This window comes from Elephas maximus, chromosome 3, assembly GCF_024166365.1.
Source record: "Elephas maximus indicus isolate mEleMax1 chromosome 3, mEleMax1 primary haplotype, whole genome shotgun sequence".
Lineage (NCBI taxonomy): Eukaryota > Metazoa > Chordata > Mammalia > Proboscidea > Elephantidae > Elephas > Elephas maximus.
In genome coordinates, this window is record NC_064821.1 from 117,483,827 (window position 1) to 117,498,327 (window position 14,501).

Consider the following 14,501-nt stretch of genomic DNA (forward strand, 5'->3'; position numbering starts at 1 on the left):
AGATATAGAGATCAAATCTACCTTCAGTAAACATCAAAGGATCAGTAAAAATTGTATTTTTAGAACTGTGCTTGATTTTTTTTTTTTTTTTTGGATCAATGATTGCTTAAAATAAACAGGTGTCTAGCTCCAAATTGATCCTTTTTTTTTTTACTACCAAGATTTTTTTTAATTTTTTTTTTTGCTAATTATACAGGACTTATCAGTTGCTATCAAGTCAGTTTGGACTCATGGTGACCTCATATGCTCCACAAGGTTTTTCAATGGCCAAATTTTAGAAAGTAGATTACCAAGATTTTCTTCCAAGGTACCAATGGGTGGCTAGCAGCCAAGCCTATTAACCATTTGCACCACCCAAGGACTCCTGTGCTCGTATTTCACGACTTTTACCTAAATTAGTAGCTAATTTCCTCCTTTCTAATAGAATTAAAGTGTGAATAATCAATTATTCTCTTCCATCTCAGCCATCATTTTTCATTTTTAGATCTATGGTTCTTTGAATACCTGTCATAAAACCAGTACTGGTGAAATAATATATAGATTTTGAACAAGCACCAGAATCAGCCACTGACATATCCTTCTTATGAATAATGGCCGAGATACTGTCTGGGAGGGCCACCAATTAGAAAAATAACAACTTGCACTATTCTTAAGCTGCGATAATATTAACGCCTTGTCAGGACCTGGTCAGACCACTGGTAGCACAAAGGTTAATCACTCAGCTGCTAATGGAAAGTTTGGCTGTTCAAACCCACTCAGTGGCTCTGCAGGAGAGGGACCTAGTGATCTGCTCCCATAAAGATTACAGCTTAGAAAATACTATGAGACACTTCTACTCTGTCACATGGTGTCACTATGAGTTGAAAATCAACTTGAAAGCGCCCAATAACAAAAACAGAACCTGGTCGCACTATGTGATATCAAACTACGATTCTCATGTTCCAGTCTGATTTAGGTTCGTGTAAATTCAATTTTTGCCTGTGAGTCAGTGGCAGAGATTCAGTTAAGCCCCAATATTTCTGATCACCTGTAAAGAGATGAGTACTACTGAGGTACAGGATCTACCTTTAAAGAGCTTGCAGAATGACCTGACCTAGGGCAATAACAAAATGCACAATTACTTCAATTCACATGTTTACTAGAGGATACTTCTGTGCACACAAAGAATAACAGGAAGGAAATAGTGACTGGAAAGACCTTGTACAAGAAGATGTGGGGGCAGGCTGGTCCATGTACAGCTCTAACACAGGAATGACTGTTCAGGTAGGGAGATGTATAGCTCGCTACAGAAGATGAGTCCTCCCTTTTCCACAGCCATGGAGGAGAAGACCATTCTAGACCACTGACAGAGGTCTTCAGAACACATAATACATTCAGAGAACACTGGCTATAAGACCAGTGAGTAGTATACAATCTTATAACCAGAGCAGTATGGATATAAGTTGGAGAAAAGAATGTAGTGAGAAAGCAGTCTGGGAGTAGATTATAAAAGAATTTACACTCCTTGCTAGAAGGTTGAGAGCTTATTCTAGAGACAGTGGGTTACTTCTCCAGATTTAAGAGAAGAAGAGATTGGATCCAACATGTTTCAGATTTAGAAAGCTAACTGCCAACTGTGAGGGACAATGAGTTCAAGGGCTGAGAGAATGCATTAGAGAGACAGGCAGGGGATGAATTACAAAACCTTGCAAAAATTTATACACATATGGTTATCATTTTCTTATTTTTGAAAAGTTGTGTTTTCCACCACATTACCAGTGAACTACAACTAATTGCTTGCCTCTTTTCTCCAGTTTTCTGGGTGGAATGGTCTAGGCAGTCAACATTATTACCCAGTAAAATTTTCAAACATTAGAGTAGTATTCCTAACACAGAAGAAATACTTTCAAATCACTAACGGACTCAGTAATAAAACATTTCATAGCGCTGTATATCTCACAATTACTTTCACATAAATGTATCCTGTTGGTTTTTATTATGATTCTGTGAAATGGGCTACATAAATGTCATTTTTGCTACAACAAAATAGTTCACAAAGCAAGTCAATTGTCTAAGGTCACACAACTAATAGCCTAGGTAACTGGGACGAGGTCTTGTCTTCTGATTCTGGTACAATAAGCATGTATTGAGCATACCGTGTGTGGTAGGCAACTATGATAGTTCCTAGCAAAAAAAGTAATGCACAAGACAGATACTGTACCTACCCTCAGGAGGTCTAAGAGAATAGAAAGACAATTAACCCATATGTCCAATGAAGTGTGACTCAGGCTATGACAGAGAAGTGCTGGCTCTGTAGAAGAAAAGGGCAGGGACACCCAACCAAACCTAGGGAGGATCAAGGAAGGATTCTCAAAGAATGACTTCTAACTGGAGACCTTAGACAATCCAAAAGAGGTGATTGCTCAGCACATGTTCAATGACTGAGGAGTGGATTGGCAAGTGGAAAAATTGAGAGAGAACAGTCTGCATAAAGTCACAGAAAACTTCCACTCCATAGTGTTACTTCCCTGTGTGTGAGTGAGTGTGTGTATCACTCTTATTAAGGAAGTCATAGAGGTCCAATTTTCATTTCTGTATAGGCAAGAATTACTGTGTTTACTAAAAAATGCTGACATAACTACTTGGAGGACAAGCTACAAGGGGGAGCCCAAGAAAAATAAGGCTCCTTTGATTACCTTCTTTAACCTATGAAAGTTGGAATTTTCTAGGGAAAAGACAGGCATGAGAGGCCTTCTAGAACCCCTCATAAAGTATGGCATGAGCTGAAATACAGATGTCCTACTTACCTCTACGATAAGAAATAGAGAGAAATGAGAGAGCTAGAACTTGACTTGTCACAGTTGTAGGTCTTAATCTGAGTGAGGCATGAATGAGATAAATGTGGAGCACTGTAGATTATCAAAATGCCACACCAAGGTAAGGAGTTTTAGAGAAGACTTCCCACCACTGCTTCCCTGCAGTGCTAGACTAGAACTGAGAACTAAAATATGGCACCCGTCATTCCTCACCTACCACCCCTCAACACCCCAAGACTAATAAAAATCTGTTACAGATGATTGTAGTACATATTCTTGAGTGTCATTCCCATAAAACTGAACCTATGGAAACTTTTATAATTGAGTTATTGACCTTTACAGCTTTTTCAAAAGAGAAAGGCCAGTGAATTACAACTATGCTACAACTCTAGACCATCTGAATTTCTTCAAGTATGATGGCTTAAGAAGTGTTTAATTCTTGGCTCTCTCTGATAAACTAAAAATAGAAATATTCTCCAATCTGCATTTTTTAGTCCTGATTTAACTCATTCATCTTCAAGTTATATAGGTTTCTGGGTATATAATTTAGCTAATCCCCCATGGAACTCTGATGGCACAATGATTAAGCATTCAGCTGCTAACTGAAAGATAGGGGGGTTGAACTCACCACAGTTCCTGCAAAGAAAAGACCTGATGATCTGCGCCCATAACGATTACACTCTAGTAAATCCTCTGGGGCAGCTCTACTCTCTCATTTAGGATCACTATGAGTTAGAATCAACTCGACTGCATACAACAGCAACAATTCACCATCATCCCAAATGTACCGTGTCTAAAAGCCACTCAAACAGTCCTCCTTTCAAATTGCACATTTTGGTTAATTGAACCCCAATTCTTCCAAATAAGAGAATCTGAGAAAAATATAAATGGGCAAAGGCCTTAAATATCTACTAATGTTAACGTCTGCACTTTACAGATAAGAGGATATATATGTTAGGACTTGAATTCCTGGCCTCTAGCTAAGCTAAACAAACAAGCAAACCCTTAAACTCAAAGATATTTTATACTCGAGTTCTTCATCTGAATGATGTAGATAATAGTGGCAATCTTACAGGATGCATTTTAATGTATGAGAAAATATTTTCCACAGTGTATAGGACATTGTAGATGCTCAATAAATGCTTGTTCAATCAATCCTTAAATCTCCCATTTCTAATAACATTAGTTTCCTACCTTTTCTCCTCTGACTCATCTCTTCCCCATGTCTCTACCCTAAAGCCCTAACCATCCTGCAAAAGCAAGTCATAACTGATCTCACTTTCTCGTCTTCCAGCCCAAATCTATTCACACACTATATCCATGCTAATCTTTTTAAAACTTTTTCCCCATTCAAAAATCTCAACAGAGGATCTGCCACCCACTGTCAAAAGTGTACAGTCCTCATACTGTCATTCAGGGCTACCTCAGTCTGGCCTCATTAATTTTTTCAAACCATTCTTCCCATCATTCCAGTGTGCACAATTTGCTCTCATTGGAGTGGGTTCTTGGGCACACAATCCTTCTCAGCCATAAGTGAGGACTAGCTCTACCATCCCACCTGTACTTGGGAGCCTTTTTGTTTGTTTGTTTGTTTGGTGTCGATTCTGACTCACAGTGACCCTATGTGTTTCAGAGTAGAACTGTGCTCCATAGGGTCATCAACGGCTGATTCTTCAGAAGTAGATCTCCAGGCCTTTCTCTGGAGGCACCTCTGGGTGGACTCAAACCTCTGACCTTTTGGTTAGCAGTCAAGTGTATTAACCATTTATACCATCCAGGGACTCCTCCTGGAAGTCTACTCTGGCAAATTAAGATAAACTCTTTTCTGAGAGCCAAGGCATTATCCTATCTTGTTTTGTTCTCTAATTTCACATAAATGTGAAAATGCTGCTTCTCTTCTTCCCTGAAGAGATTATAACTCCTTGACCAGTTTTTAACAAGCTTATTTAATATTCCTTCCACATCACCTAAAATATTATTTTAAAAAATATTATAGTAAACTCAAAAATGTAAAGAATTCTGAATAATCTCAATTCTTATAAAAGATAAATTATAGAAGACTTTCCCTATAGTGCTGATTCACATGTGTAATAATTTTCACTAAAGCAATATCCTGAATATGGCAGGGATTTATTAGCAGAGAAGATTAGCAAATGAATAAGACTTATTTCATATACTGTACAAGAGCATTACTTTTATAAAGCAATCTATCACAGATATCTATCACATACAGCATTTTGAAGGTCAATTTTAATGGTCAAAATATATGCAAGTCCTTAAGTTAAAATAAAAACATCACAACTATAATGTGCAAGATCTTCTTAAACTGAAGTATCCCTGATTGCATTTGTGGATAGTGAGCCAGTAATTTTCTGGCTCAAGATTACAGGCAATATTTTCTAAGGTTGCTTTCATCTTGTTTCAAGATTTTAGATGAGAAACACTCCTTGCTCCTTATACCTCCCTATTCACAATGTTGATAGCTAGGGTTGGATTTACTGATTTTAAGATGGTTATAGTACTAACCACATTCTACCTGTTTCGGGAGTGCCAGGTACAAAATGTGCTCATGGCTTCATCTGAACAACACCCTAGGGGTAATCCTGTTTCTAGAAACACGCATAACTGGAATATTTGGTGAGCATGTTTCATAAAAAAATAAAACAATAATAATATACTAATTTAAACAGATTGTATTGCCGAGTCAGTTGGCTGATTCCAACAGAATGGCTATTTGGTGCCTCACAGAAACAGTGACTGAGAACTGCGGAGCATCTCTCATGGTGACATGGTTTCCCATAGTATTCTCCCTTAATTTCTTATTTCATATTGTATTTTGCAAAGTTTTTGGGAAAAAAAGCTTTTGCTGCACCACACATCTCTGTTCTAAGTATTTATTTGGTGGCAACTCGTAACATTCAGGACTCTTTCTTATTATGGTATTTCAGCTCTACTAAATTTTCTGGCAGTAACAATTAAAAGTTATTACAGTAATGAGTGTCTTCAAAGGTAAGATATACTAAATGTCCTTTTAAATAAAAGATTTGGATAATTAGATTTGTATCCCATGCCCAATTCAACGAAAGCTAATAGAAAACATATACTTTATCTATAGTCAGTAAAAAAAAAAGTGTAAAAATGATTTTTCACTTTAACATTAATATATTGAAAATTCAATTCACTAAGTTCAATTGATTAAGTTTTGATCTTACAATTCCCTAATCTAGTAAGAAAGGAGTTTTTCCAGTCTCTTTCCTCTGAAATAATTCCAGCTTTGTGCTGTTGATGTTTCTGAAGATATCTGGAGATTTAATTTCAGTGGTGCACAAAACAGACAATAGAAACATTTCCTTTAGTTTAAAAAGTACATGTTTTGGAAACTGTGAATTTCTTCAATATTACATGTTGAATTTATTTCTATTTTAATTTTTTATGAGAATTGAACTAATAAAGTGGCTGAGGAGATGCTGCAAAACAATAAATATTATTTGAACGTTGATATTAATTGAAATTAAGTAAGACTAGTTCCAAATAAGCGAGTGTGGCCATTCTAAGTTACAATTCTCAGGATCTAAATTCTTCCTAAGGCTACCATGCCATGGTGTCAGAATCAAAATTTTCTGAACAAAATACACACTAGTTTCTTTTCTAGCTTTTTCTTTTTTTTTAAGTTGTAAGTCTGATTGACTGTGTGGGTATGCATTTTATTCATATGATTTAAGTGTATTTTTTACCCCTAGGGCATGGTAGAGAAACTCAAAGCATGGGACTCAAAAGACAGCTGTGGAAAATCCAGTTTGTCTCTGCAGGTTACATGGATGACTACACTTCTGTTGTTGTAATTATTTGTCGTCAGCCACCCCCACTCATGAGGGCTCCATGCACAACTGAAGGAAACACTGCCTGGCGCTGTGCCACCCCCAAGACTGGTCGCAGATCCGACCATTGCGATCCACAGGATTTTCATTGGCTGGTTTTTGGAAGCAGATCTTCTTCCTACTTCAGTCTCTTGTTTGGAAACTCCGCCGAAGCCTGTTCGGCATCCTGGCAACACGCAGGCCTCCACTGACAGACTGGTGGTGGCTGCGTGTGAGGTGCATTGGTTGGGGATCAAACTAGCGTCTCCTGCATGGCAGATGAGAATTCTACCACCGAACCACCACCAGTGCTACCACCCTTTAGTAAAATGTTTACTGTTTAGAACTCTTTTTCCTACTGTTTAGCCACCTACACACCCCATTCCTCAATAACTGAAGTAAACGTCTAAACTTGGTGCTGTTTTTGATAAGCCATGTGATGACATCAGCCTGAGTTCTAGCTCCTGGAACACAGGACTATGACTACAGAGCCACTTGCTGGGCTGTCTGGTCCCAATGTAACTCTTCTTGTCACCACACGTCACTGACTTGGAGCCAAAGCTTATGCTACAAATGTACCACACTGGTTAAACAGAGGTATTCTCCACTGTTTTGTCAAATGGGGCGTGGGGGGAGGGAGAAACTACATTTCTATTTCAAAATACAAGGGATTTAAAAACTATACGTGGGTTGGTTCTGAGAACTGTATCATGGGTTTCAGAGGTTTTCCACAAGTGTCTAATGTATTTCCAGGTCCAATTATAATCAGTTATAACTATGCGACAGTGACTAGTCACTCCTTCTGCAATGCCTCCTATTAAGGCAGGCTGGGACATAAATAGGCATTCATTCTTCAGGAATTAGTAAAGTAGCGAAGTGGCTAAGAGTTACAGCTGCTAACCAAAAGGTCAGCAGTTCGAATCCACCAGCCACTCCATGGAAACCCTATGGGTAGTTCTACTCCGTTCTATAGGGTCGCTATGAGTTGAAAGCGACTCAACGGCGCCTAACAACTTACCACAGAAATCTCTGCCTAAAAGCACCACAGAGGAAAAACTTTGAAAACACGTATAAAAGCAGGTGTTTGGGCAAGGACAAGATGCTCGTGGAAACACCACTTGCTCCCCAGAGGTGAGCTGGAGTGGGGAGCTGAGGAATGCATAGACCCCTACCTCCTATCCCAGGACTACCTGTGACCCAGCCCAGATCCTTGACTACAATAAGAGGAAGCAAGCGCTGACCACAAGGAGTTAGTTATCCGATCCCATTGACACTCAGGTTCAAGCACTTCACAGAGGGTAAAGCACGGACGGCGATGGGGGGACGGGAGGCTGAGGATGGCTGCAGGGGCGTCCTCCCTTCTGCTTCCCGTCAAGAATGAGTACAGAAAGCAGGTTAGCGCTGCCGGCGCAGGGGGAGCGCGCAATCGCTCAGAAGCTGCGCGAGGGCTGTGTCTGTCTGAGGTCGCAGGTAGGGTACTTTTACTTCTACAGTTGGAAAATCACTCCGATGTGCCAGAGGGGTTCGAAATAAGGAGAAAACCCATAGTATCAAGCATCAGTTGTCATCGCTATTCTGTTCTCAGACCACCCAAGGCACATCTTTATCTCTGCACTTGCCCTTAAATAACACCTGGGTATCCTCAGAATGTGAGCGCCCGGTGGACAACAGCCCTGTGGTTTCCATGTTTGCATAACACGTGCCTAATGCGATATCTAGCACATAGAAAGTACTCGGAAAGTGAGGAGTTCACCTTTGAAGCAACTGGGCTGTTAGGTCCCAACATAACTCTCCAACGCTCCACGGTTGTAAATACACCCCTGCAGGTGCCGCCACTTGGAAAAGTCTCCATTTCCTATCGGCGCGCTCGCCTACGCCAACCTCCCAGTCCCCTTGAAGTACCTACCAGCAGCGGTGACCAGCAGACTGACAACACGCACATGATCCCCATGAGCTGGATGGCCGTTTCGGTCGTGATCCGGCCCCACTGGGCGCTGGATTGCGACGCCATGGCCTTGGCGCGGCAGCGAGACACCAGGGCCTTAATAGTGGCCAGGTTGCAGGCGAAGGTGATGGCCAGCGCTGCGAGCCCCAGGAAGGCAAAGGTAGAGGCAAAGAAAAGGTTGCCCCAGTTGTCCCGGGAGCTAGTCCCGTTGCCCCCTCCCCCGGTGCTGATGAAGCACCACGTCCCGGGCCACTGGACGGTGTACTGGCCCACGCCCAGCACAGGCAGCAGGGCGAAGGTGAGCACCGCCAGCCACACACCGAGCAGCACCGCGCGGGTGGCGCGCGTCTTCATGTGGCTCGCGTACCAGTGCGGCGCCCGGATGGCCAGCGCCCTTTCGACGGCCATGGCGCTGGCGATGAAAAGCGAAGAGAGCCCGAAGACAGTCATGGTCAGACCGAAGAAAGTGCATAGCCGCCCCGACGGGTCGAGCTGCTCCCAGCGCTGCTTGGACAGGTACACGACGATCACCACTGGGGTGGTGAGCAGCTGTCCGACCAGGTCGGTGAGCGCCAACCAGCCGATGCACAGCAGGAAGGACTTTTTGCGCTTGCTCTCGCGGCGCGGGTAGCTCCGAGACACGAGCAGCATGGCCAGTGCGTTGCCCACGAAGCCAGTGATCAACATGGTGATCGGGAAGGCCACCGACACGGAGCCGCACCCTTCTCGGAGCCCCGTGGAACTCGTGAGGTTGCCCGGCGCCCACATGCTGGGATAGGAAGGATTGAGACCGGTGCAGACCCTTGTCTCCTTCATGTTGGCTTCGAGGTGAGGGGAAGACGACTCCCAGAGAGCAGCAGCGGGAGTTGGCAGAGGTCGGCGACGACTCGGCCTCGGGCTCGGGTTCGGGCTCGGGCTCGGGCTGGCCTGCCCTCCATGGTGCGGGGCGCAGCCGCCGCTTCGCTCCGCTACTTTGGCCGCGGCGGCGCCAGGGCTGTCAGGCAGCGCAAGCAGCGCCAGTTCACTCCTGGGAGCCTGTCGCGCGGAGCCGCGCCGAGGTGCCCCCGCCCTCTATATGGCCGAGGGGGGGCGGGGCGCCCGTGACTGTGGAAAGTGCCGTGGGAGGAGGGCGGAGAAGCAACGGAATGCGCCACTTGGCTGCTGCGTGCCCTCTACCCCGGCCACCTTGGCTGGAGAAACCCCCAGGAAGACTTCTCTCCTATCGCCCCTGTTCCTGGCCGACGGGACGCGAGCTCTCTCCATGCCCTGCTTGGCGCCTCCCAGGCCTTGGGATTCGCTCCTCTTCTCCCGCAGAGGAGCGTCCGTGGGCAGCGGGAGGCTGAGATGTCTCACTGGTCTTCTCACCCCAGGCGAGCTGCCAAGGAGGACTTGATTGCTCGCCTTCCTCCTCCATCTACAGACGCTTATGCAGGGATCGAATTATCCTCCTAAAGTCTTTGTTACTCTGGAAAGTGTAAATCACCTGTCCTTGCGCAGACTGCATGAACTTTTCTTCCTTACCACTTTGGGAGGAACTCTGGAAGAATCACCAGCAAGGTGCCCTGCCCCCGAAGGCGCACAGAAACTATAAGATATTCCTTTCCATATAGTTTCTATACCTGTAAGACAATGCCTCACAACGTAAGAAAATAGGCAGAGGAAAACAGGCACAAAGCAATAAAACCAGGATTGTCAAATTCAAAGACAAGGAAATCCTAACTACCACCCCCCACCTAATCTACCACGTCCCAAGGGGGGGGGGGAAGTCACCTAGAGCAAAATTGGCTCAAGGCAGGTGGCAGCCACTTGCAAATCTGAGGTAGTGAAGTCGACTCTTGCCAGCCCACCGGAACTAGAGGAAGAGGGAGGTATTCTCTTACAAAGCCTCCAACTGTCCTTCTCCCCCTTGGCTCATTCTCATAAGTTAGGACTAGCAACTATTTGCATTTTAGGTGTTCTGAATGCCTTAAACCATGTGGAAACTTTGTCCTTGAAATTGGATGGTACACAACAACAGTAAAAATGAGCATAACTGCCTATGACATCTTTATTAAGTCAATATTTTATAAGTGTTTTCACAAACATTTTCTTTTATCACAGAGACTCTGCAAGGTACTGCTGTTATTGCAAGGTACTGTTACTACATTAAAAGCTGCAAAAGCCAGAACCTGTGTCAGCCAGAAACCTGTCAGAGAAGGAAAACTCAAGTATTTTCCACTAATAGTGACAGAAAAGTGGTAAGATGCACCCTGTCAAAGGCAGAAAGCTTTTGAGACCTGGAAAATAAGGCAGTCCCTTCAAATTCATTCTCTTACAAGTTTCACTATACTATAATTGTTATTATTGCTTTAAACTGAGGTTCCATGAAGTTAAGGGATGTGCCCAGCAATTCTCCAGTCCCCATCCTCTTACCTGAAGTGCAGTGTTCATTCCGTGAATACCATAACTACTCTCAGCAGGTGAAAACTAATGATGAGGTCAGTTGTTCCCAAATCTACCCACTAAACCCAGTGCCGTCTAGGGAAGGCTTATTCATAGTCTCTTTGTTTTGCCCAGGAAATGAAAATACTTTTAAAATACAAACTTCATTTTTCCTCATATTTAAGAAATTAGACCTAATCACATAGCTCTATTACATTATCCAGACCTCAGATTGACTGTCAGAGCAAGCCCAGTCAGTTTGTTTTCCTTTCCTAGCTTAGTTGATACCCTACTTGTGTGTAAATGAGTGGTGGGGCATAACAGAATATGTCTCCCTGCATTCTTTGTTTCTATGCCATTGTTTTATGTTATCTGAGCTTCAAAAATATCATGATATTATAGGGCTATATAGTTTTTGATGTCTCTGGGTGGTGCAAATGATCAAGGCATTCAGCTGCTAAGTAAAAGGTTGGCAGTTGGAGTCCACCCAGAGGCACCTAGGAAGAAAGGCCTGGTGATATACTTCTGAAAAATCAACCATTAAAAATCCTATGGTCAGTTCTGCTCTGACCCACGAAATTGTCATGAGTCAGCATTGACCCTACAGCAAGGAGTGGTTATATAGTTTTTAAGGATAAAAAGCAAAAAATATAAACTCAATTTTAACAACATGCATAAATCGCAACACTAATTTCATTTTGTTTTTGTTGTCATTAGATAAAATCTTTGCACTTTTGAATTTTATGTCTTTATTAAAATGTTATGTTTATAATAAGAACAGCAGCTAGGAAGGAATAATGAAGTGGACTGCTTTTTAAATTTACTCCTAAACTTATGTCTTATTAGTTGGAATTAATTTCAATTCCATATTTGGGAAATTTCTTTTCTGTAATAGAGTGATTTGACAAGTAAAATAATATTTAGTGTTATTCTCAGATATAGCTTTATCCAAAGCATTTGGATTAAAGTACATACCAATTTAATTACTCAGCAACTGAATTCTAGTGCAATAATAGGAGTCCCTGGGTGGTGTAAAGGGTTAAGTCCATGACTACTAACGGTTGGTGGTTTGAAATCAGAGGCATCTTGAAAGAAAGGCCTGGCAATCTGTTCCCAAAAGTCCCCAGTCATGAAAACCCTATGAAGAGCCGTTCTAATCAGCAACATATGGGGTTGCCATGAGTCACAATCAGCTCAGTAGCAACTGGTTGTGTTTTGTTTTATTAGTGCAATGGTATCTTTTAGTTTAAAAATTTAAGACAGTTTCATGACTCACATAGCAAAAAAAGCAAAGCTGATCTCCCTCCAGTTACATCAAAAGTTATTTTTATTTACAAATATTTGACTTTTTTGAAACTTTTACTTCTCTGATTGCAGTTCATGCCATAGTCAATGTGACTTCATAAGGGCGACGAGCATCAGGACATGTATTAGCAAAGAATTAATGTTAGCCTCTTTTTTTCACCTCTATTTCAGATCTTTTGTGAAACACTTCTCTCCTTTCAGCATTTTGCTTCATTCTATCCTGTTTCATGGCTACTCGCCTTGCGAACAAGTGACTTTGGGGATCTAAGGAGTCACACACTGTGAAGGAAGCTGGCAGCTGAATTCTGGTAGGCACTTTTTAGTGAGGGAATTCCTACAAGTGTCTGAACTGTGTTAATCTGAAACAACAGCACCCTCCAGTGGCCTAAAGGCTAATAGCAGGCTGTATTCTTCATTAAAGAAAACAAAAACCCGAACCCACTGCCTTCGAGTCAGTCAATTCTGACTCACAGCGACCCTATAGGACAGAGTAGAACTGCCTCATAGAGTTTCCAAAGAGCGGACTGGTGAATTGGAACTGCCAACCTTTTGGTTAGCAGCCATAACTCTTAACCACCACACCACCATGGTTAATATGTACTTCTATATTTTAGAGAGTATATTTGAACAGGTTCATGTGCAATCTTTCAGTGATCTGACTCTAAAACTTTAACTCTCCACTGCGAGTTAAAGCAGAGATGACAGTTTGTGCACTCAATGGAAAACAAAATGACCATGTTATGTATTGATGAGCAGATATCTAAGAAAGAAATCAGAGGTTTCCTAATCAATGCATTTAGAAATGCTCTTTAATGTAGTTTTAGAGTCAGATCATTGAAAGACTACACATAAACATGTTCAAATACTCTCCAAAATATAAAAGTACATATTCACCCATTCTATATTTTAACTGAAATTTTGACTTAGAAATGACTTCACTCCACAAATTATTTAACTGCACTCCTCCTGTATCATATTTTAAAACTCACAACATGTATCAATAGTTAGTGCTGATGAATGTACTTTGTTATTTACTTCTATTGAATTTGTTGTTGTTGTTGTTAGTTCCCATGGACTCAATTCTGACTCATGGTGACTACATGTGTGCAGAGTAGAACTGCTCCATAGGGTTTTCAAGGCCATGACCTTTCAGAGGCAGAATGTCAGGCCTGTCTCCTGAAGCACCTCTGGGTGGGGTTTGAACAGCCAACCTTTCAACTAGTAGTTGAGTGCTTAGTCATTGTGCTGCCCGAGGACTTTGAATTTCTATTAAGAGATCTTAAAATAGACATGGATATAAAAATAAGATTAATAACTAGTTTCATATAATCAGGTTCTTGATTACCTCATTCTGGATGGAATATGTCAGCAGTTCTTTCTCCATGAAGCCAACTGCTACTTTCTGTATATTTTTTCATTCACTCAATATTTATTGAGCACCTACTCTATATCGGACACTTTTCCAGTCATTAGAGATATAAAACCAACACACACAAGCCTCTGCATTAATAGAGTTTATATTTCAGTGCAAAGCCCTTGATGTTTTACCTCAAGTAATAGAAGAAATAACACTGATCTCAATGGCGTAAGAAACAAAGAACAGTGTGTACCCATTCTTGTCTTCGAATGATTTGCAATGTAGGTAGAATCTTACATAGACACACATTTAAAAAAAATTATGTGCAGTTTTCATGAAAAACTGGAAAAAATTATAGTTTTTTCAGGATCAAATGGGGTTTATCTCAGGAATGCAAGATACATTTAACATTCAAACAATGTAATTACCAATCAAATAAGAGTTGTTTCTAAATCTTTGTTAAATGAAACATCTGGGTACATTTAAAGTTTCTTTCTATTTACTGCATTTTCTTCTCCCATTTCTACATGTTTCTTTACATGTCTAGAATTTTTAATTCAGAAATGCATATTGTAGTTAATACATCGTAGTGACTCTGAATTCCGTTGTATTCTTCTGCACATTATTAATTTTCTGTTGTTAGGCAGTTAACTTGCCTGAATTCAAACTGCCAACATTGCCTTTCCTGTGATACGCAGCTTCTAGTACTTAGTTCTCGTTTCAGTTTTCCACTGCTGCTTTGTTAGCCTGCTTCTCTGTGGATATATCCCCCTGTGTAGTTTGGTGGTCAGTCAGGCATGGGCCTCATCCTTTCTGTGGTT

The 14,501-nt window shown here is 41.7% G+C and overlaps 1 protein-coding gene across 1 annotated transcript in view; it reads right to left on the reverse strand.

Moving 5' to 3' along the window:
• The window catches only part of PTGER3 (prostaglandin E receptor 3), a 116,756-nt gene that overhangs the window by 84,307 nt on the left and 17,948 nt on the right, over positions 1-14,501 (reverse strand). The window contains exons 3-4 of the mRNA XM_049875551.1: positions 9,774-10,011; positions 8,559-9,668 (exon numbers count right to left, since the gene is read on the reverse strand). Coding sequence (XP_049731508.1) covers positions 8,559-9,668; positions 9,774-10,011 — 1,348 coding nt within the window. The remainder of the gene's footprint in view (positions 1-8,558; positions 9,669-9,773; positions 10,012-14,501) is intronic.